The 23,971-nt window shown below is 40.6% G+C and overlaps 2 protein-coding genes across 5 annotated transcripts in view; one reads left to right on the forward strand and one right to left on the reverse strand.

Moving 5' to 3' along the window:
- PRIMPOL (primase and DNA directed polymerase) overlaps nucleotides 1-23,971 on the forward strand; it is a 112,631-nt gene that overhangs the window by 44,732 nt on the left and 43,928 nt on the right. The gene's annotated exons all lie outside the window — the stretch shown is intronic.
- On the reverse strand, nucleotides 340-23,971 carry CASP3 (caspase 3). 2 transcript variants are annotated; one of them, XM_067022710.1, is made up of 7 exons: nucleotides 23,760-23,971; nucleotides 11,547-11,614; nucleotides 9,421-9,545; nucleotides 5,634-5,762; nucleotides 5,130-5,305; nucleotides 4,667-4,787; nucleotides 340-3,360 (listed from the first exon to the last, which is right to left on the reverse strand). In XM_067022710.1, the coding sequence occupies exons 2-7, from the start codon at nucleotides 11,597-11,599 to the stop codon at nucleotides 3,137-3,139; spliced, it is 828 nt and encodes a 275-aa protein (XP_066878811.1). In that variant the 5' UTR covers nucleotides 11,600-11,614; nucleotides 23,760-23,971; the 3' UTR covers nucleotides 340-3,136. The 2 variants fall into 2 exon arrangements, with proteins under 2 accessions (XP_066878811.1, XP_066878812.1); XM_067022711.1 differs by lacking the exon at nucleotides 9,421-9,545 and having other exon boundaries at nucleotides 943-3,360; nucleotides 23,760-23,845.

A 23,971-nucleotide genomic window follows, 5' to 3' on the forward strand; every position in this document is an offset into this window, starting at 1 on the left:
AGCTAACAGAATGTTGTCAAATGAGGTCTTTTGTCCGTCTGCTAGATGACAGATGATACCTTAGTTTAATCTGCATTTCTCTTGTGATGATTAAGATTTTCATCTGAGGTGTAAGGGACATTTGGTGGTGTTCTGTGAACTGTCTGTTCATGGCCCTGAGTCCATTTTTCTATTGGGTTCTTGGCCTTGGTATTTTGCTTTTTAATATTGAAGACTTCTTTATTTAGCAGAGATTAGAATGGGCTCTACTGTCAACGTACTACAGAACTATAGCTTTAAAAGAGTCTTAAAGGATTTATTCACGTCACCCTCTACTCCTTGGAAACAGGAATCCCCTAGTCACAATTAGAGAAGTTTATTAGTTTTCTGACTTAAAAGTAATGTACATTCACTACAGAAATACTGGAAGAAATGTAAACCACTCATGTTTGCACTTTCTCATATTTCTTTTCTAAGTACATAAAACACAAAGGGGACTTCTTCCCCTGTCACAGCTCCTCTCCCAGAGCTGACCATCTGGGAACGTCACAGGTTTTTTTCCACACCCCCCCCCCCCCCGCTCTCCCCACCCCTGCTCTATTCGCCCTATTAAAAATGTATGGGTTGAAATGATTCATTTCAGCAATATCCTTTATACTCCGCCACTCCCCATTCCTCAAAGCAAGGAAACAAACAAAAATATGGTCACATTTAGGGGCTGTGATCTCTGCAAACTTAGTATCCTTCCTGGCATCATGGTAACTTTAGAAATGCTCTTCTGAGAGGGACCTGGGAGAAAAGGAAGGCTGCTTATCCTATTTGGTAATTTGCCACCATCTCGAAGTATTTGATTAAAGGGTCCTGTTGCATCTTCTCTGGCCCTTCCAAATCAAGCACTTGGTTAAAAATATTTTAATTTCAGTGAGTAGCACATCAGAAACAACAACAACAAAAACTTGAATGTGATGGTAATTTTAAGTTAAAATTTATATTTGGAAATAAAAATTCATAATAACAAAATTTTTATAAAATTGTCACACAGGAACACACTTTAAGATACTTCATTGATTTAGAAAAAGTTAACAGACATAACCAAAACAAATAGCTTTCATTTATAAACGTGAGTTCCTTTCTTTTAGCAAAAGAAGGCTCACAGGAAATGTCAGACTGAAAACCAGAGGGATACAGCGATGCAGGGACAGCTCAATGCCGCCTGAGCTAGGAGGCTCCTAGCCTGCTCTCCCCGGCTTGGGACTGTGCTGGTTCTCCTCTCTGGCCTTCAGTTTCCCTGGGCACCAAAGGAGGGAAGACTGAATGACTGCTAACATCCTGTGTGCCATGGTCCTTTCATTTCAGAGAACCGTATATGATCATAACAGTATCATTCTCCTTTGATTACAAATGTCAACAAAATACAACTTAACATGCTCAAAAATTTTACTACAAAGAGTGCTATGATTTTCCCCATCCTTGGCAAAGGATGGTTGAGGGCTCATATTATTAGGCCACACTCACCGCTTATATTGGAAAATGAGGAAATGCTAATGACATTGCTTTTATGGACTGACATTTGTGGATGGCAGAAAGGGACATTCCAGGAGTCCAGGATTTGCTCTTGGGAGTACTTCAGCTCCCAAAGCTTGGCGGCCAAGTGCACACGTGGCCACACCCATGTCTGCACACAGTCTGTCAAGGTCACTGAGCACTTGTTATCGTTGAAGGGGAATGACAGACCTCAGGATTTTCTCCCAACAACACTCCGAGCCTCTTGTAAATCATATTCATACACTTAAGCATTAATTAACATACTTAATTTCTGACAGGCTGACAACTGCGGCCCTTCTCCCCCTCGGTGTAAAGTGAGAAGCGAATTGTTATTCAGTGTATCCGGTACAGGGGTAATGGTGCTAGCTGTATTTTATATAATGTGCTATCTGCAGAGAGGCAGATAAGAATTTAACATCCAATTAAAAGCTGTCATTGAAAAAATTGAAAAAAAAGAAAGGTGCTACAATTTTTATTATGACTCTCACCATCTTTGGAAAATTTCCATTTCAGAAGTTTGATTTGGTTCACTTTCTTGGAGCTTCTTGCCTTGGGAGCATCCTCCATGTACACCAGTACCTATGAAGAAACTAGCCAGCATTCCTTTTCCTGAAGCCGTAGTCTAGGGCTCTAACTTCATCACATAGGCTGTGCTGTGTCCCTGTTCAGGCTCAAGCCATCTTCTAATTACGAGTGCCCAGCTGATTGATTCACTGTTTCTTCCTCACACCTCACTGTGTATTCTGTAAGTTGTATTTTAGTATGCTCCTACAGAATTTCTTCAATTCATGCTGCTATCAGTGTGATCAAGGTTTGAGGTTTCGCAACAGGGCCCTTCAGATATCCTGTGGGAGCGCGAGGCCCAGCGGCCGGCGGGAAGAGCTGTATTTCAGCACCGTAGAGCCCTAACTCTGTCTCCCTCTATCGATGTTGCATTTAACCTGACAGCCAACTTACTTTTCTTGCGCATTCTCAAGTAAAACATTTAGTTCCTTTTTCAATACTAAACAGGATTTTTTCTTTTTTTTTAAACAAGAGAGACATGCTTGGGACAGACATCGCAACACCATGTGCTCAGATGAGTGATATAAAAATACCATTGTGTTGTCTCCAAATACTAATTCTAAGAGCAAGGTCTTCAAGCATTTGACCGTGCACATGGACCACCAAGTTCAATGATACATTATTCCACATCGTCATGTCTATAGTTTGACAAAAACCAGAACGTGTTCTCTGAAACGAGCATTGTCAATATCACTGAAACACATTAGAGCAATGTTTAAATTCTTCCATAATTCCTTGAAAATTTGTAGCGTAGCATAATCATTAAAACTTGCTAATAATGAGAGCTGTTAATTTACAATCATTTCCTCTCATAATGACTGTACCGTTATCCATTTTTGTTTATTCTTAATTAAATTCCATTTCAACTACCTGATTGTGTTTGAGGTAGCTTCATAGTAGTTTTATTGCTATGAAAGTGACATGTTTCCATGTGTCACCTGGGGGATTAGATTAGATTTAAATGAGAGAGGAAAATATAGTTTATCAGTCACACCGTTTCCTCACTTGGCATATAGATTAAAAAAAAAATCATCCATTTCTTCAGTGATTAAAAATACAGTTCTTTTGTGAGCATAGACACAATACAAGGAATCTGTTTCTTTGCATGAAAAGTAGAATCAGTGGAAAAGGACTCGAATTCTACTGCTACCTTTCGGTTAACCCGAGTGAGAATGTGCATAAGCTCAAGCTTGCGAGCGTACTGTTTCAGCATTGCACAAAGTGACTGAATGAACCAGGATCCGTCCTTTGAATTTCTCCAGGAATAGTAACCTACAAGGCAAAATGTAACCAAAATATCATGGATATCCAATGTTAGCTGATTTAATAAATTAGGACATAATCATGAAGGTAAAAACAAGCAAAAATATCCATAGGTATTATTAGCCATAAAAAGGGAATAAATAAATAAATAAATGACACCTTTGACTTCGGGGAAAACAAAACAAAAACCGAATGGGTGCTTTATCTATACCTCTGCTTTGACAAGGAAAAGAGTTGTGGACTAACTTCACCACTGAGTTACTGAGAATTTTACTTCCTGGGCTTCCCTTCCAATAGGGAAGAACAGGGTAACATGCAGAAGATGCAAAAGCAAAGAAATAAAAAGGATCATTATAAGTAGCATCGTGTTACAATCAGATTATTGGCTTATCCAAGAAATAACCTGCTTACATATGCACACACATTTGAGTGTCCTAAATTTGTCTACAGGGCATCTGAATAGAGTATAATAAACACATTATAGTATATTCAAAAGTCCAAAAAGGGGAAATAGTGTATTTATTGTTCTTTTCCCAGATTAACTATTGGATCCATTCCTTTTTTTCAGCTGTGCCATGCGGCTTGTGGGACCTTAGTTCCCTGACCAGGGATCGAACCCGGGCCCGTGGCAGTGAAAGCACTGAGTCCTAACCACTGGACCACCAGGGAATTCCCTGGATCCATTGCTTTTAACTTGAAAGTACTTTATCTGGAAAGATGCCTGGAGGTTAAAAGAAATCACATTGACTATATTTAAAAATGTAATACTGTTTAAAAATACATTTGCCCTGTATTTCCAAACTTTGTGACACCCTTAGTTGTATAAGTAAACAATTATATGATCCATAAATACTTATTTATATGATGACACGTATAATACAACCACAAAAAAGTGGAGGTTGATAACCTATTCATAAATCATTTTTAACTCTATTTTCCCTCATTCCATTTCTACCTATGCATATGCTATTCAGGCTTATCCTTTCAATTTCCTATCTTCCAAAGAATTCCTGGAAAACACAGTTCTCTCCTATTCCAGGAAGTGGGCAAAGCTCTGACTTGTCCTATGTTTTAATACAGTTTCCATGTGGTATCAAGTTCTTGAATGACACTATGTAAGTACGCTTTTTTACAGATGCATATTTTCTGGCCCAACTTTGCTAAAGACAACTTTTTGAGACTCGTCTGTGGTTAAGGTATCCTAAAATACAGACAAATTGGCTTTTTATGGATATCAAAATCACAACAGCCTTTGGAACACACTCTTCGTTGTTTAAAATCTACATATAACATTCAGTGTCTGTACGTTTCTTACCAGGTGCTGTAGAATAGGCATATAAGAAGTCCGCCTCAACCGGTATTTTCTGACAGGCCATGTCATCCTCAACACCACTGTCTGTCTCAATACCACAGTCTAGTTCTGTGCCTCGGCAAGCCTAGAGGTTAGAAAATAAATTTATTTAAAAAGTTAAAAAAAAAAAAAAAAAGTAAAAGAAACTAAACATTTATTTTAAAAAATATATGTGTACATGCACAACTGTTATTTCTAAGAAATGCAAAGGCTCTGTAAAAACTGATGTTAATGATGCAGAATCCTTTTGCTAGAAGTCTAAAATTAAAATTTATCCTCTATCTCCTAAGTGGTAGTTTAAATAAACAAAAAACTAACAATAGTTCAGTAGCTACAGGGAAAAAAATCAATTTTTTTGATAATCCCCAATTGAGTAAATTAATCCCTAATGAATCCTCAATAACCAGGTTGCTCAGTTATATATTACCTGAATAATGAAGAGTTTAGGTTTTCCAGTTAGACTTATACAACAATCCCCTCTGAAGAAACCTGTTAATTTTTTCAGATCGACAGGTCCATTCGTTCCAAAAATTTTTCCTTCCTCGCCATGGCTTAGAAGCACACAAATAAAACTGCTCCTTTTGCTATGATCTTCTTTAGAAACTGGGAAAACGTTTACAAACAAGAAAAACAAACAGAAAACCAATGCAATTTTATTCAACCATTTCATATGCACTGTATGGGAATAAGATGAAGAAACCTGGGAACAGAACTAAGAGATCGTGTAAACCCAACTTGGGGCAGAGCAACACACCTCAAACCACTCTAGTGAGTTGGTATGAATCACTTGTTTTACTTACATAAAATATATAGAGTAGGATTGTGTACTGTTTAGTTCCACAATTCTCATGCTTTACTTTTATGTGTATAATTACAGCTAGATTGTAACATAAATTGGACAACGAAGGTCATTCTTTTCATTATTTCTTACCGCTGTACATTAATTCCAAAATTTCTTCACATGTAAGATCATTTTTATTCCTAACTTCATATTTCAAGTTCGTGAAGGTTTCCCAGAGGTTTGCTGCATCTACGTCTGTACCAGACCGACATGCCATCCCTTGAACAGAAAAAGTTACTTTTAGTTGCATTAAAAAAAAAAAAAAATTGACTTAACCTGGTGGCGCAGTGGTTAAGAATCCGCCTGCCAATGCAGGGGACATGGGTTCGAGCCCTAGTCCAGGAAGATCCCACATGCCACGGAGCAACTAAGTCTGTGCACCACAACCACTGAGCCTGCGCTCTAGAGCCCGCGAGCCACAACTACTGAGCCCACATGTCACAACTACTGAAGCCTGCGTGCCTAGAGCCCGTGCTCCGCAACATGAGAAGCCACCGCACCACAACTAGAGTAAGCTCGTGTGCAGCAACGAAGGCCCAGCGCAGCCAAAAATAAAAAATATATAAAAATAAATTTAAAAAAACCATAAACTGCTTTGAAATGAACTAGTCAGTGATTCACACAATCCACAGTAAACTCTTCCTTGCAAATGCGAAGAAAATTCAATATTCCGATCGTGGTGACACAAAGTCTCTTTCATTTCTTAGCATATAAGACACTTCATAACATAAGCTGTTATAGTGTTACAGTCACAAAGACGTCTTTCACAGCTGCTTAGATAGTGAAAAACAAACTTAAATGCCTAACAAGAGAGGTTTGGTTAAAGAAATTAAAAGTCATTTATATAATGGGATACTATATTGCCACTGAAATTTTGTAGACAAAATTTTGCCATGGGAAAATGGTCACTTAAAAAAAAAAGAATAGGATCCTACTTTAAAGAAAACACACACACACACCCCACATACATAATGTACATATACACAAACACACACGTACTACCACACACACATATGTATCAATACACACCTCACAAACTCAGAGGAACTATTTCTTTGATTTCAAGGTCCCAACAATTCTAAGATACATGAGTACTTTCATAGCACCTTTTCAGGAAACACCCCACAAACCACTAGCCACTTTAGCACTGTTCATCAGGCACTCTGCTCTGTGTGGTCTCCATTAAGCCTTCTAACCACCATGAGACCGTTATCATGACTGGCTTCATTTGCCCAGATGTGGGAGCACAGAGGAGTCCAGGAACTTGGACAAAGTACTGAAGCTGGTGTGCGGACTGTGCCCAGGAGTCCTGGGCTTTCCTCATGCCTTTACAGGACCTTCCACATACACGTACGGATTGACTGAACAGTGAATTCAGATTTAAAAATCCTAAAGTGCTGCAGGGGGAGGGCGCACATTGAGTAAACTTAACACACACGCATAGAAAAAAGACTAGCTGTTTCTAGCTCCAAATTTTTGTTGATTATCTGAGTAGTGTGATTAGGAGTGATTTCAATTTTTCTTTTGCTAATCTGTAATTTCTGAAATGTATATTATGGCCATATATTATTTTTATAAAATTAAAGTAAGCTCGTCAAGGTTTTGACATTGGAAAGGCTGAGGACACCATGCAGCTGTGTGACAAGGTGACTGAATTCTGGTCCTGGTTTGTGAGCCACTGAGTAGTTGAACAAAGACTACCAGGCTGTCAGAGGCGGTTGTGAGAACCTGAGCTGCAAATTTCAAAGCCGAAAAGGGGCTCACTCTAAGGCTAAAGCCAGACTACAGGCCTAAGTATTTTGGGGGGAGAGCAGAACAATTTCCCCCCTCCTCCTTTATTATTATTATTTTTTTTATTTTATATTTTTTTTGTGGTATGCGGGCCTCTCACTGCTGTGGCCTCTCCCGTCGCGGGGCACAGGCTCCGGACGCGCAGGCCCAGCGGCCACGGCTCACGGGCCCAGCCGCTCCGCGGCACGTGGGATCCTCCCGGACCGGGGCACGAACCCGTATCCCCTGCATCGGCAGGCGGACTCCCAACCACTGCGCCACCAGGGAAGCCCCCTCCTCCTTTAAAGATAAGTAAGTACCCGGGATGTACTAGAGATACAACATACAATGTGATAAACATAATTAACACTGTTGTACGTTATACATGAAAGTTGTTAAGAGAGGAAATCCTAAGAGTTCTCATCACAAGGAAAAAAGCTTTTTTCTAGTTCTTTAATGTTGTATCTATTGGAGTTGATGGACGTTCACTAAACTTATTGTGATAATCATTTCATGACCTATGGAAATCGAATCATTATGCTGTACACCTTAAACTTATAAGTGCTGTGTGTAAATTATATCTCAATAAAACTGGAAGGAAAAAAAAACTCCAATAAGTTCAACAATGTAAAATTCTATGGGACGAGGGCATTATAACTGGCAATATGAGGCAGAATACCTAACGGTTGAAGGTGGTATCTCAACTTAGAGCCGAAAGCAATACAAATGGTGCCATTCAGGTTTAGACACTCATTTTCAACTACTTTTTCCTCACTCCTTATAATGAATCTAACATCAAATCCAGCTTATCTTTCCAGTGTAATCTGGCTTCTTTCCCTTTTCACCAGCACTCTGGTAGATAGCCTCCTAAACTGAATCAACAGATTCTAGTTTCTTTAACTAAAATTAATTCTAATATGATTAATGTGCAAATTCAAAGAATTATCAGAGCACCAATTTAAAAAATGAAAAATGAAGAAACAGCCAAAGTGTTCATTCATACAGTAAATTATGCAAGTCAAGTGAACGCTATATTTAGGGAATGGGATATCATATAATCATTAAAATGACAGATATGAAAATTGTACAACAACATAAAAAATGCTGATATTACATTAAATGGAACAAGCAAAATACAATATTGTTTACTATTATGGATAAAATTAAGCTTTGAAAGAAACTGTCAAGGAAAAAATATCAAGTAATACAGTAAGATGTTAAATAGCTTTTTAGGATCGTGAGGGATTTTATTTTTTACATTCTCTTAAAAAAAAAAACCTCCGAAAGTATTATTAGATCCAAGCCATACATAGTATAGAGACTGAGAACGGGATCTGGTGATCAGGCTATGGTGAACCCAACAGGAACTTCTACAGAGCGGTTGAGGTAGAAACAGAGAAAACAGGATCAAAGGGATGGAAAGAGGTGATGATGGCAAGTTAAAAGTACGTGTTTTTAATATTTAGGGAAGGAGACAAAAATCAGATCAAAGCTTAAGAGGCAGCAGGGTAAAAGAAAGGTCTCTTTTAAGGGTGGGGAGTCTGTCTTCTTTTCAGGGGAAGAAGAGAAAGTCAACAGAATGAATGAAGGCATGGGTGAAGTGGCACAGAAAGTGGATTCAGAGCATCAATGCTGAGTCCCAGTTCTGCTACTAAATCATCTGTGGGACTCTGTGCAAGGATTTTTAACCTTTCGGCATCTAATGGTGGTTAGTTTTCAGGGTTGCTCTAAGAATTAAATAAGACAATTTCTGTGAGGTGCCTTGCACAGTTCCTGGAATGGAAAAATACTTCTACTTACTATTTGTTGAGATCCTTCCATTAACATGAAAGAGGGAGCAGGAAGATAAAGAAGCAAGGGTTACACAGAAGTCAGGGCAGAAGAGATAAACATACAGATAGAAGAGGGAGAGATTTTGATGATGGGTAGAAGATTAAGAGTTCATGTTGAATTGTAGGACCCGTAGGGTCCTGCTCTATCTCTACTTCATGGCTATTCTGTGTCATTAGTTTACTAACTAATAACATCAATTCTGTTTTTTATACTACACCAAATATAAATGGTACAAATACTTGTAAAGGATTAAAAACTATCTTATGATACATACCAGTACTTTCATGAAAGTTCTTATTATTAATTATTATACATAAACCCATTTCAGGATAATCCATTTTGTAACTATCGTCCAAGGATATTCCAGAGTCCATTGATTTGCTTCCACGTAAGATCTTTCTGTTTGGAAATCAAACAACAGTTTACAAAGAGAGAAATGACCAATGCTGCTGTTCACATTAACACAACTTCTCTAACACATAAGAACAGTTAACATTTGTTGAATATAATATGCCAGGTTGTGTGCAACAGGCTTTCCCTCACTAAAATTTCACGGATGAGGAAGTGACCACTATGAGGATGATGGTTATGCAGATACAGTGTCAGACCCAAGGCTGAAAGCATTTGTTGAACTTCAGAGTTCAGACTTTTAATCTCTGTATTTTGCTTTCCTCTAAATTTTATTAAAATTTCATCAAATTCATTTTATACTTACATTTTTTAAAAAAATATTTATTTATTATTTATTTTTGGCTGTGTTGGGCCTTCGTTTCTGTGTGAGGGCTTTCTCTAGTTGCGGCAAGTGGGGGCCACTCTTCATCACGGTGCGTGGGCCTCTCACTATCACAGCCTCTCTTGTTGCGGAGCACAGGCTCCAGACACGCATATACTTAACTTTTTTTTTAAACTTTCTAAAATATTTTATCCTTCAAGGTAAGAGTGAAATCATAAAAATTACCCTGAAATAAGGAAATCAACAAAAGCCAACTATGACTCAAAACACAATATTTATCACAATTCCTAAATTGTTCCTTAAACCCCGTGCACTGAACAAACTAATAATTTATTGCTACATAGAATCACTGTTGTAAATAATTGAAAATACTTGTCTAAAGGTCACTTATCCAAAAACCTCTGTTATCTAGACCAGGGTCAATAAACTTTTTCTCAAAGCACCAAATATTAAGTATTTTAGGCTGGCTGGCTGCCAGTACAGACTCTGTTGCAGCCCACTCCATCCAGCTGGTGGAAGTCGCCCAGGACAATAGGTAAATGAATGGGTGTGGCTATGCTTCAATAAAACTTGACCAAAACAGTCTGCAAACCTGACCCTTGACCTGGACCAGGAATCAGGAAACAACAGCCAAACACTGATACCTAACGTCCATGTACCCACACATTCAACCTGGGAGTATTTCACGTTATATGCAATTCTAAAAATATTGTTGGAAAAGGATAGTAAATTACTATCTTTTTTTTTTTTTTGCGGTATGCGGGCCTCTCACTGTTGTGGCCTCTCCGGTTGCGGAGCACAGGCTCCAGACGCGCAGGCTCAGCGGCCATGTTCTGTACGATAGGAAAAGGTAGGAAAATGTGTAAATCAGTTCAAAAGGGTTTAAAAAAAGGCACGAAACCTCTAAAATGAGACTGCCTTTCAAAAGGTTAATTTCTAGGCAAATTCCTTTGCTAAACAAATATTGCAAAAATCTTTATTGGTAACCTGTTAATAGCTCTGCTGTAACAGTGTTGTTTAGTACTAAAATTAGTTTATAATTCCCTGGGTGGTCCAGAATAATAATACTGGACCCCAGAAATAAACTTTTAGAATTAAATGTACCACAAGAGATCCCAAATGGATAATAACAGACATGAATTAAGAGTGTTTGAGTTCTCTCTTTTCCCTTTCTCTATCTGCTGGTTATTGGAAGCGTTAATGAGCAGAATATTCCAAAAAGGAAGACTGAGACAAAGGGTAAAAGATAATCTATAACCACGCAATTCTTCCCCAGACTGAGAACTGGCATTTTATTTTAGCCTTAAAACTCACAAATAAACAGGAGGCCAAAAAACTCCCCCAAACACAAAACCTCTCATCCTGCACAGAGGTTCGGAAGGTGCATCTGCCTCTCCTGGGTCATCCTTCTGCTACTAGGGCAGGGTTTCTGACGACTCGTCAGGCACCCTCCAACCTCCCCGAAGTTCCGTGACGGTTTTATTTTAAGGAGGAGATTCAGAGAGCATAATTTAACATGTGTATAGCCATGCAGCTGTCACATGAGGTAGGAAGTCATCTGGGCCTCTCTGGCTTGAAAGCCCATATTCTATCTGCTTCCTCAAAGTTTGCTGTATTACATACACCCATCTTTCTAGGCTTGTATGAGATTCCATTTAAATACTCACGTCTCTGAAGTTTTAATGGATTTTGAATCCACTCTATTTTCATTGTTCTCCATGGATGCTTTTATTAACTAGAATATAAAGAAAATAGATGTTAATCAAAATCAGTCATTATAAGATCACTGCCTTAATTATTCCAATGATTATTTCTGTAAATAAACACACTATATGGATATTTTCATATTAGCAGTACCATCACTCTCCCAGCTTCACCTCTACTGTTCAAGGCTTCTGTGAGTCAAAACTGAGAACAATCCTTTGTAAAGGTATGTATAAGGTCGCCCATTTCTCTGTCTCTTTCGTTTTTAATTGAGCTATGAAGTACACGTAGTGCACAGATAGGAAGTGTGCAGCCTGATAAATTTTTACATTTGGATACCCCACCAGATCAAGATACACACTGCAACTTCTATTACAACAGATCTGGTCATTGGTAAGAACTCTGCCTTCCAACTCCACTCAGTTAAAACAAAAACCAAAAACGGTATACCTCACATAACACTATTCTAGGATGCTTAGAAGAGATTCAGCACCAGGAAGTTCCAAACCTCCACGTAATCTTTACTCTTAACTAGCCATGAAAATCCCACTTTCTCATTTAAGGTGGTGGACTGGCTTTAGGAAACCTGGAAGTAAAAACTAAAGTTCCTGCTTTCATTCTTCTGTCAGACAATTCTGTTTACCTCCCACACTGAGTGAGTCCTTCTAATCAAAGCAGCTGTCACTTATGGAGCATTTATTATACAGCAGGTACTGAGCTAGGCATCTTATCTTTTATTTTCCCAACAATCTGAAAAGTTAGGAAACCCATCTCCTCGTGATTAAGTGACTTTGTCTACAGACGCAAAGCTTAGGGATGGAGGCCCTCTTACGTCCCTACTGCCTCTGAAGAAGCCAGTTCCCTACTGCCTGTCTGGAGTTCTACCATGTCTTCTCTAGCTTCCCCAAAGAAAGGTACTTCTATGGCAATCTGCCTCCCTAAATAAAGAATACAGAAAAACAAGGACAAAAATTTTTTCTCCAGCCTCTAGAAGTCCTGCCTATCTCAAAAATTCCAATCAAAACAGAACTTTTAACCTAACTCCCATGCTAAAATCAGAAATCTTAAAAGAATTCACACCCCATCAACAGGACTCACTCAACCACAGAAGCCTTTACAGAAAGTCCTAGGCTCCCTCCCCCTTCTTAAATTTTTAAAATTGTGATAAAATACACATAAAATCTATCATTTTAACCATTTTTAAGTGTACAGTTCAGTGATATTAAGGACAGTCAGTGTTGTATCGTTTTACCGTGAAGGGGCAAGGAGAGGGGATGGTGGCTGAAAGGGGGCCAGGGGTAGAGGACATTTCTTGTTTGGCTTGGTTTTAAAGATGAGCCCTTTAAAGCATGATTTTATGCTGATGAGAATGATCCATAGAAAGTGGGAAATAAGGCAAGAGGAGAAAAAGAGCAAAGTTCTTGGAGGGATGAGGGGGGGTCTATGAATCTAGCTCACATATGAGGACGTATTAGCCTCAGATGAGAACAAGTGAGGGCTCATCCACTATAATAACGCAAGGAGGACAAATTATTTGGGCACAACGTATGAAGGCTGGTGAGCTGGATGCAAGGAGGATGAGGCACTTCTCACGTGATGGCACCCATTTTCTCTCTGTTTAGAAGAGACAACTTTGAGACAAAAATCCCCAAATGTCCTATCTATACCTTCATGAGTACGTATGCGTGCATTTTACCAAGTAATACAAAAACTCATCATGCATACGTCTAGCAAAGCTGTGTGAGACAGGCATTCCCAGACATGAGTAGAAGGGTCATAAATTGGTATTACCTCCTGAAACATGTCCCTCCCACACCCCTCAATAAAAGGCTTGACATCTGCTCTAGGAAACTTACACTTCTAAGAATGCAGCCTAAGGAAATAACTCTAGGGAAAAGGGAGAGGGGGGAAGGGGAAGGATATGTATTACTCATCAAAATATTGAAAATCTGTGCAGAGAAACAGTGAAGTCATGGTGTATCCAATACACTGGTTCTATAGTATCTTTACCTTTTAACCTGTTTATTAACAGTGGCTACCTCTGGATGATGGGATCACTGGCAACTTAATTACTCCTTAATATTTTTCTATATTTTCTATTTTTTCTATAATGTCTACTTTTTTAAAGTTAGGAAACTGTAGTAAACATTATTTTATAAAATAATATCTTCCAAAAATGGTAGACTATACCAACCAGTATTGTGTTAGCCAGTTTCAACTCTCAGCCCTGTTTCTAGAGTGATAAAAATAGTGGTAACTTTACTACTATGAAAGCAGCAACCCTTCCTTGACTGCTGTGTACCACGTCCCAGTCTGTCTGTCTTTCTCTTCTTCTTCCGTATGTATAATAAACACATAATAGGCACATGGAAATCTCAAACCTCCTTCAACCATAAATATGGAGACCAACTTGCCCCAACACAAGTCAAAATAATTATCCATCCATGGTTGAAAAACAAAGTTGTTAATTTGACTAATTGAGAGAACAGTACAGGTTGGCTAACAATTCTCGAAATGCAGCAGATACATAATAAATGGTTTATTGGCATTATATTATAATCCATGAGAAAATAGAGTTACTTATGTTTCAAGACTTTCTGGCCAGCCTGTGGAAAACCTGGAGTGAAAACACAGTGGGATGGGAAAAAAGACTTAATAAAATTTCTGAAGGTGAACCCAGAGCTCCTGCCAGTGTCTTTCTGGCCCCAGGGTTTTGCCTCAAATTGGCGCTTTGAATGAGTCTGCCAAATGTAGGGTGCACAGTAGCTGTTCAGGAACCCCTAAAGGCTGCTATGTACCCACCAATGATCAAGGGCAAAAGACGTCTTACCAAACACTTCTGCAACAGCGCAGTGATTCTTGGACTGAAATATTAACTTCTAACAATCTTTTATTCTTGCCAACAATAAAGTTGTGGGACAAAGTGATTCTATCCTTATGACCGGTAATAGAAGGTTTAGATTTAAACAGTGGCAAGCTTTCCAGAATTTTAAAATACAGTTCACTCTTGAACAACTCAGGTTTGAACTGTACAGGTCCACTTACACAGATTTTTTTTTTTAAACACGTGGATTTTAAAAAATAGCAAATACTATATCACTACACCATCTGAGGTTAGCTGAATCCATGGATACAGAACCATGGCTGCAGAGTGCCAACTAAAAATTATACACTCGGATTTTCGACTATAGGGAGGGTCCCCTAACCCCTCGTTGCTCAAGAGTTAATTGCATTTGGCTTCTTGGTTCATACCAAGGTTAAGATGTAACCTAGGGCTTCCCTGGTGGCGCAGTGGTTAAGAATCCGCCTGCCAAGGCAGGGGACACGGGTTCGAACCCTGGTCTGGGAAGATCCCACATGCCACTGAGCAATGAAGCCCATGCGCCACAACACTGAGCCTGCGCTCTAGAGCCCGCGAACCACAACTACTGAGCCCATGTGCCACAACTACTGAAGCCTGCGTGCCTACAGCCCGTGCTCTGCAACAAGAGAAGCCACCGCAATGAGAAGCCCACACACCACAACGAAGAGTAGCCTCTGCTCGCTGCAACCAGAGGAAAGCCCATGTGCAGCAACAAAGACCCAACACAGCCAAAAAAAAAAAAAAGATGTAACCTAAATATAAGGTGACTTTCGAGTAGTCATTTCCTCTTCATAAATTTAATCAACTTTCTTTAACCAAATCATTCTTAAAAGTTAAAAACATTTCAGCGTGATTAGCCTTAATACAAGTAATTGTAATTAATAACTTCCAATATTAGACATCAAATAGACAATTTTGTTTCAGTAAGGTACTTGATGGCTGAAAGAAAAAAAAAATCTGAATTTTTTAAGACTAGTATTTAAAACAGTTTCTATCTGATAAGGATTTCTCAGGAACAAATATTATGACGTATTTTGTTCCCTTTGTTGTTGTTTTTTTTAACCAATGATGACGACTTTATGAAGTCATGTGGCAGGGTCAACAAACAAACTCACACTTTTACATAAACAAGAAATAAACCCCTTCCTTTAAAGTCTTTCACAGAATCGTACATGATCCACCATGCCAGAATTAATCTCTTCCACCTATATATTTACTTAGCATGTAATTAGAATCCTTCTTGTATTTTCATTTTATCCTGTTTTGGATTTTTTTTTTTCTTTTAGTTTATTTATTTATTTATGTTTGGCTGCACTGAGTCTTCGTTGCTGCGCATAGGCTTTCTCTAGTTGCGGTGAGCAGGGGCTACTCTTCATTGTAGTGCATGGGCTTCTCATTGTGGTGGCTTCTCTTCTTGCGGAGCACGGGCTCTAGGCCCTTGGACTTCAGTAGTTGTGGTGCACGGGCCTAGTTGCTCTGTGACACGTGGGATCTTCCCGGACCAGGGCTCGAACCCGTGTCCCCTGCATTGGCAGGCAGATTCTTAACCAATGTGCCACCAGGGAAGTCCTGGATTGCTTTTTATGCGTGTGTATTTGTTACTCTCATAACACCAAGACACAGTGATGGTTTTTCCTCTCTCAGTTCCACCAATAAGCAACTAGCATGCTATATTCCGGTCCCACTGGATTATTTGAACTGTTTAAAAATAATTTCCTGTCAGGGTCTTCATACTTGCTATTCCCACTACCTGGAATTCTAGTCTCACCGATATATTATGTTATGTAATATTATATAAGATAATATGAGTTATTTCGCTCAGGTCTCTATTGAAAGGTCACCTCTCCCAGATGTCTTTCCCCTCCTGTTTCACTTTCTTTACTCTGCTGATATGCAATCAACAAGGATCCTGGAGTAGGAATCTTGAGGAATTGCTGAGACAGAAAGTAGGAAGTATCAGGGAAAGATTCCTGAGGTGATGGGAATGATTTTGGGAAACGGGGCTGAGAGAACATTAGAAGTGGAATAGAAGTGGAAGGAAGGAGAATTTTAGGGTCATCTTGGTGAGCTGCATTTGGAGCAGCTGAGTGATTGTCCCTGCCTTTTCTTATGGTTGGCTGAATAGTGAGTAGTCAGAGTATTTCCCCACAGGTTTTAAGGAATAAAAGTGTACACTGAAACCTGGTAAACAGAGTACCCACGTTAGCAAATAACACAAACTGGAGTTTGGCATCCAACCTGTTTGCCAAACCCAACTGATTTGGCACCTAAACTCCGAAGATAAGTCCAGCCATCCCAGTGTCCCATCACAAGCAACACAGGCAGACAGAAAAAGGGAATAACCAAGAAATCATTGACTGTTGAAGAAAAACTGACACCATGAAAGAGACGCCAAACTCAACAAAAGTATTAAAACAAACAGAAAAAGAAGTAATTATGAGTTTTTCTGAGCCTACCGTGTGTAATTTAAAAACTAGAAACACTGGAAATCAGCGAGAAGGCAGATAATGACTAGAACAAAAAAGTCATTGCTCAGTTTTGGGTTTCAAAAGAGAGATTTAAATTCCAAGACTGAGACAATGGTTTGAAAGCCAAACATATTTGAATTTAGTTGAAAGAAAAGGTTGTCTGCTGCCAGAGTCCTTGTCCCCCTGGTGAACCACAGGCCCCCCCCCCCCACCTCTGCAGGAGACCCTCCACCACTAGCAGGTAGGTCTGGTTCAGTCTCCCTTGGGGTCACTGCTCCTTCCTCCTGGGGCCCGATGTGTACACTGCTTTGTGTGTGCCCTCCAAGAGTGGAGTCTCTGTCTCCCCCAGTCCTGTCAGCTGACCTTCATGTACTACTGAAAATTTATAAAATGATAAATAAAATCCTCACTGCATCAGACTGGCGTGCATTTGCTCTCTGCCTGTCACCGTCCGCTTTTCCCACGTGAAAGCGCCAAATCCACACGCTTGGGAGCAGAGCTCTGGTTCCTGCAGAACTTACTGAAGAGTTACACTCAGCATTACCTCACCTCCATTAGCTAATGCCTGGATGAATATGTTATTCTGGACATGGTGATCTCATCTCAGAAGGATAAAAGAAACTGTCCCCCAAGGGGAAAAAATGCCCTATATGATGACGAGAGTTTAAGTTCTTAGAACACTTTCATTTGACAAAACACAAACAGGAAAATATACACTAGGGCTTAAAAAATATAGTGTGTGTGTGTGTGTGTGTGTGTGTATATATATATATATATACATACATACATATATATATACATATATATATGATGAATTACTACTCAGCCAGAAAAAAGAATGAAATTTTGAATAAATCCATAGAAACAGAAAGTAAATTAGTGGTTGCCTAACTTTAGGGGTTTGGATAGAAATTGGGGATAACTGCTAATGGTTATGAGGTTTCTTTTGGGGTGATAGAAATGTTCTAAAATTGATTGTGGTGATGGATAATTACTCTGTGAATATACTAAAAACCACTGAATTCTATAGTTTAAATTGATAAACTGTATAGTATGTGAATTGTCTCAGTAAAGCTATTTAAAAAGTAAAAAAAAAAATAATAAAAATAACAAATATATTGTAGCACCGCAATGGACTTAACACTAATTGTTTCTTACTGTACTGAGTATGTAATTCTTTCCATCAATTCAGGATGCTGATGATAATAAATTTCTAAACATATATTGGGTCCCAGAGAAGTTCTAAGTAGATCAATTGGCATTAGATGGCAACCTGGAACCTGGGTCTTAGAATCAGGTCTCTGAGTTCCTAGATCCCTTTAATACTTGCCACTGAAGCTACAACGGTCAGATTTTTCAAAAGTTAAAAAATGTTGTCAGTAGAAATTTACTGTCACTCTAAAATACATAAGCATTTCAGGCTGTGTTTTCCTAAAGTGAAAAGTTGCAATGATTTCCCAATTTTTTATTGTGGTTAGCCAACTAAAGGGACCGTTGCATAATGCCACAATGAAGCTAAGCAGAATAAATTATCTACAGAGTTCAAAGAGAGGAATAAAAATTAATTTCTAAAATTGAAATTTCTATATGAAGTTACAAAGTATCAACATTTTAGGAAAAATAACCAACCAAAAATAACCTGTTATTAAAAATGGCTTGAGGGAGGGAGGGAGATGCAAGAGGGAAGAGATATGGGAACATATGTGTATGTATAACTGATTCACCTTGTTATAAAGCAGAAACTAACACACCATTGTAAACCAATGATACTCCAATAAAGATGTTAAAAAAAAAAAAAAAAAAGGCTTGAGGACTTCCCTGGTGGTGCAGTGGTTAAGAATCTGCCTGCCGATGCAGAGGACAGAGAGGTTCGAGCCCTGGTCTGGGAAGATCCCACACGCCGCGGAGCAACTAAGCCCATGAGCCACAACTACTGAAGCCTGTGTACCTAGAGCCTGTGCTCCGCAACAAGAGAAGTCACTGCAATGAGAAGTCCGCGCACCGCAACGAAGAGTAGCCCCACTAGCCACAACTAGGGAAAGCCTGCGTGCAGCAAAAAAGACCCAACGCAGCCACAGATAAATAAATACATAAATTTATTTTTTTTTAAAAAAACGGCTTGAACGTTGTACCTATGGTAGAGATTTCAAAATGAGATATTAAATTAGGATAAGCAGTTTAAGTTATTCCTACTTAGTTAACCTGTCACCCACCAGTGGGTTGTTCTTGGTGCCTGTCCTATAAGGAAACTGAGGTAAGGTCTAAAACCTGGTCTTTGCCTAACCAAATGGGTTTTAAATCTCAAAATGAGACATAAGAACCAACATCACTCACTTCTGAATCATCTCCACAAATATGAGTAACTTCAAAAAATTATAAGTAAAAATTTACCAAAACAGGTAGCCAAAGAAAAGCACAAAGAATCATAACATAATATGTGATTTTAGTGTTGTGTAATAACAGGTCCTCTTACTGTTGGCTAACGGGCTAGACCCTGAGCTAAAAGGTACATTTCTATGCATATATTCATTATTTACATATTTCTAGTTAGTCCTTCCAATGATGTTTTGAGGCATAATGAGATTTCCATTTTATAGTTCAGTTGACTGAGGCTGAAAGCATTTAAGTAACTTTTAAATGGCAGAGCCTGGATTCAAACTCAGATCTGTCAGCTTCCCACACTTCTACATGGCTTAGTTCTACATAGGAGGGGTAATGCTATCAATAATTTCAAGAAAGGAAACAAAAATCCACAACCTAGAAACACTAAGACGAGAGAGGAAGCATACATAAACATGATAGAAACTGACTGCAAGGACAGTGAAATAGTATAAAGTGCACTCGTTCCAACTCACGAAGAAACCAGGAATGATGTTTATGGTGTTTTGGGTGCCACTGGGTAATTTACTTCTAAAAGTAAAATTAGTCACAAAATTTGGATAACTTTCATATTAAGCATTTAGAATGTCATTCGGACACTTTTTTCTATGTCTCTATTTGCCTTTAAAGGAGAGGTGAAGCCTTTTCACTATGACTTGTGAGGAGATGATTCAGTCCTCCCTCAGTATCCATGGAAGATTGGTTCTAGGACACCCCCCCCCTTCCTCCTCCTTCCAGGGATACCAAAATCTGCAGATGCTCAAGTCCTTTATGTACAATGGTGTAGGAGAAATGGCCCTCCATATCTGGTTAAGAACCTACAGACAAGGAGGGTGGCTCATACTTTGGCCAGAGAGCTTGAAAAACATCGGGATTGTATTTATTACTAATTAGAGAGGACAAAGTCTCAAAAGCAGTCATGTTTCCAGATTTGGTAAATGAAACAGAAAGGAGAAAATACTTTTTTCACAACAGTATGGATAAGAGGAGATTTCTGCTGTGACGTACCAGAGGTTTTATTGAAATCATTTCCCATCTGGTCCCCGCATTTCTTTGGGAAGAGTCACCAAACTGGATATTGTCATTGGGCCTGGTAAAGGTCAGACTTTTAATATTTATTTTGTAATAAAGGAGGAATCTCACACATGGCAAGTAAAATTAAATACAGAAGAAACTTAAATAAGTTCAGTTGGGCCACACAAACAAAACCATTCTTTCTTTTTCTCTGGCAAGGAAGACAGACCGGGAGGGCTTCCGCACTACTCAAAAGCCACAAGCCAGAAAGGACAAAATGCTTACTACGTGCAAGGGGCCTGTTTCCCCTCACCTGAAGTCTTGTCCTAAGATGGTATCTCTGGAGGGGGCAGAAGGGGAAATGGGAAAGTCCTTGCAGACCTAAATATTGCGTTATGAAATAAATGTCGAATGAAGGAGCTTGGATGCCTTTTATAAAAATTATAGATAACCTGTAAGGCCTCCTCCCTCCCACTGAGAATCTCTCCTCTGCAGAAGTGATTCAGTTTTACAACCCCCTGCCAGAGAAGGTCTGAAACTGTGAAAAGTCAGGGTCAGTAGTATTTATTTATTTGTCATTTTTCCCATAACAATTGACTGAACACCAGCTGTGTGCAGAGTCGTAAACCCTGAGTGTTTGAAGTAGTGGAGACCAAGGTTGTGTACCCCTATGTGTGACTCGCACCAGAGCTCACGGTATTCAAAAGTGGCTCAACAAGACAGATGCCGGTGTTCAGTACAAAATAGAGAACTTTATTTTACTCTACCCTAATGCAGAAACTCTATAAGCAACTTGAAGATCAAAATAGGCAGAGAATTAACAACAGTACTTAGAGATTTACAAGGCACTGTCACAGACATTATCCCATTTTATCCCTATAATAACCCTGCGAGGTATGTATATTACTCCTGCCTAATTTATGGATGAAATAGGAAGTGTTGCCCTTGGGATGTGGCCTCGGGCCCTACGACAGCAGAGTACCTATCCCCCTCCATTACATTTGTATTTGTTAAATGCGTACACAACAGTATCCAACAGTCTAAGAATTCCACATCTTTTCTTTAGATCCAACACCAGTGCTTCCCATCTTTGAGGCAGAGCCTAAAGAACTCTCTGATACTAGGCACCAGAACTGAGCTAGTGCCATTCATGAAATTAAAGACTGCTTCCCAGCATCAGGAGGGGGATGAACCAATAGGAGATTGTGTTAGATTGGATTTGAAAGCACAACACAAAAGAAGCATTATAATTGCCTGTATCAGATATGTCAGTCTCTTAAAATTGCAGGAGGAAAGATTTTTCAGGATAGCAAAAGCAAATCTGATGTAATTGGATACAATGTTTCACTTCTTTCTTACTGGGAACAGGTTTTCTTGCTACACTCCAATAAACCGTTCCTTCCTTCATTCATTAAAACACATTCTAACTTTCAAAAGCCTTCATTGCAAAAGAGCAAGGCAAAACCATCAGGATGGGATAGGGATGATTTAAGCTTTGTATTTCATTCTTAGAGATCACGTAACTGCAATACATTCGAAGTGGCTGAGCGCATTTTGACACAGGCTGGTCTATGCAGCTTGCTTAGCACCTCCTAATACCATCCTGCATACACACATTGTTACAGCAACTCTGCATTTCAGCTCTACCCTTCCTTTCTAGTCCGCATCATTTAATTATAATTTGCTAAGCGACCTTAAAATAGGTTTCTTTTTCTATATAGGGCATAATTATTAAAAAGCATAATACTGTAGTATTGGCATTCATTTGTGCCAGGCCCCAAATATGGGGAAAGACAATACGGAACAAGATAACGAGAAAAACACAGTTCCTTGTGGAATTTGCTTAGGAGCTAATAGGGGAGAGTGTAAAAATAAGCAACTGCAAAGGATAGGACACTTTCCTCTTAGGATGAGACGGATGCCAAAGGAACACATAATAGCTAGACTTAACCTTGAAATGTTTAATGAGAACAGAAACATAAATAGGAGTTCCTCAAGCAAGTGTGTGGTGATGGGCAGAGAGGGAATGCGATAGTGTTCCAGGAAGAGAAGAGTTAGTGTTAAGATCAGCATGGCTCTGCAGAAAGTGAAATGGTGCCATAATGAAAGATAAGGCAGGGGAAGGGGACCAAGGAGCCAACCTATGCTTGGCTTTGTTAACCGTGTTAAGGAACTGGGTTATCCTATGACCAAAGGAACAGCTTTCTGGATTTTTATTCTGTAAAGATCCCTCAGCCTGTGCTATAAAGAATGGACTGGAGAGGGGCCAGAGGGGCCTCCTGTAGCCAGGGGAGAGCTTAGGGTGGCTTAAATCTGAGATGGAGAGAAGGGGCCAGATCTAGTGGATATTTAGGAGGGCGCCAGGAGGCTTGGCGGCTAACTGGAGGAGCCGGGAGAGGAAGGTGATAAGGTTGGTTCCCAGTCTCTTGGCTTGGGAGCCACTTATTGAGAACTGGGAAAGAGGCAGGTGACTTGGGAAGTAAGGCTTGAGAGCACACCCACTGAAGACAAGAGTGACTAAGGCACTCTTATTCAACATGGGCTGAGGGGATTTCAAAGCCTAAGGGATTTGGGCCATGGATACATAGTCACCCGCAGGAGCTATACGGATGCATGGAGGCCTTCAGGTCTGAAAGTGAAGAGGAGTTTAATACTTGAAACTACCTCTTTGTAAAGGGGAGTCACCCGTCAACCTGATAAAATCTAGATAAAGAAGGCAGCAGAGACCAAATCCTCACCAGCAATGGGAGAATAAGCCCTGAGGGCCAGAGCCCTTAGGACAGCACCAGCCCGCCTTCTGCCCTCAAGTCATCTTTTCTCCGCGCCCAGCCTCCTCACCTCCTTCCCGATTAAAATTTCAGCCTTCGATCCCCGCTGCCTCCCGTTCCCAGGTCCGACCTCCTACCCCCCGGGCTCAGCGCCTACGCTTGGGCCTCCCGCGCCTCTCCTCCCCCAGCTCAGCGACCCATGTCAAGCCTCCTGCTACCAGGCTTCAGCGACCTGATCCGGGTCTCCCGACACCCCCCAATCTCGGCCCGGCCACCTGTCCCCCGGGCTCGGCGTCTCTGGCTGGGTCTCCGCTCCCCAGCCTCCCGCTGTCCGCCCTCCACATCCCACGCGGGTCTCCCATCACCCCCGGCCCAGCCTCTCGATCCTCGGTCCGCCCTCCCATCCCCCAGGCTCGGCGTCTCCAGCCGGATCTCCGCTCCGCGGCCCGGCCTCCCATCCCCGGGCCGGGTCTCTCGATCTGCGGGCTTCAGGGCTCGTTCCCGCGCCCGTTGTAGCGCCAAAACAAAGGATCCGCCGCCCGGACCAGGCCCTTCTCCTCCGTCTCCCCCGGGCAGCTGAAGGCTGGAGCAGGCCCCTGGGTCAGGCGCTGAGCTTGGGAGAGTGGAGGGAACCAGCCCAGGGCCTATAGCGCCAAAGCGAGAAGCGTCGAGGGCATACTTCACCTCTCAGCCCCCACGCCGCAGCCACCAACTCGCTCTGCTGGGCTCGGTTGCCGCTCTGCTTCCGCCGCAGCCGCACTCAGAGGTAGGCGCCCGAGCAGGGCCCGCCCCACTCTGGCCCCACCCAGGCCCCGCCCCGGCCCCGCCCCTCAGCTTTGCGAGCCCCGCGCTGCGCCGACACGTCCGTCAGGCCCCGTCTTCCTCCAACCGAGAAC

Source organism: Kogia breviceps, chromosome 20 (assembly GCF_026419965.1).
Source record: "Kogia breviceps isolate mKogBre1 chromosome 20, mKogBre1 haplotype 1, whole genome shotgun sequence".
NCBI lineage: Eukaryota > Metazoa > Chordata > Mammalia > Artiodactyla > Physeteridae > Kogia > Kogia breviceps.

Excerpts from the sequence above, each read along its gene's own strand:
- CASP3 (XM_067022710.1), bottom strand. The coding sequence starts at position 11,599 with ATGGAGAACAATGAAAATAGAGTGGATTCAAAATCCATTAAAACTTCA. Across the intron at positions 9,546-11,546 it reads TCCATTAAAACTTCAGAGAC|AAAGATCTTACGTGGAAGCA; the intron begins GTGAGTATTTAA and ends ATTTCCAAACAG. Across the intron at positions 5,306-5,633 it reads TTTGGAATTAATGTACAGCG|TTTCTAAAGAAGATCATAGC; the intron begins GTAAGAAATAAT and ends ACGTTTTCCCAG.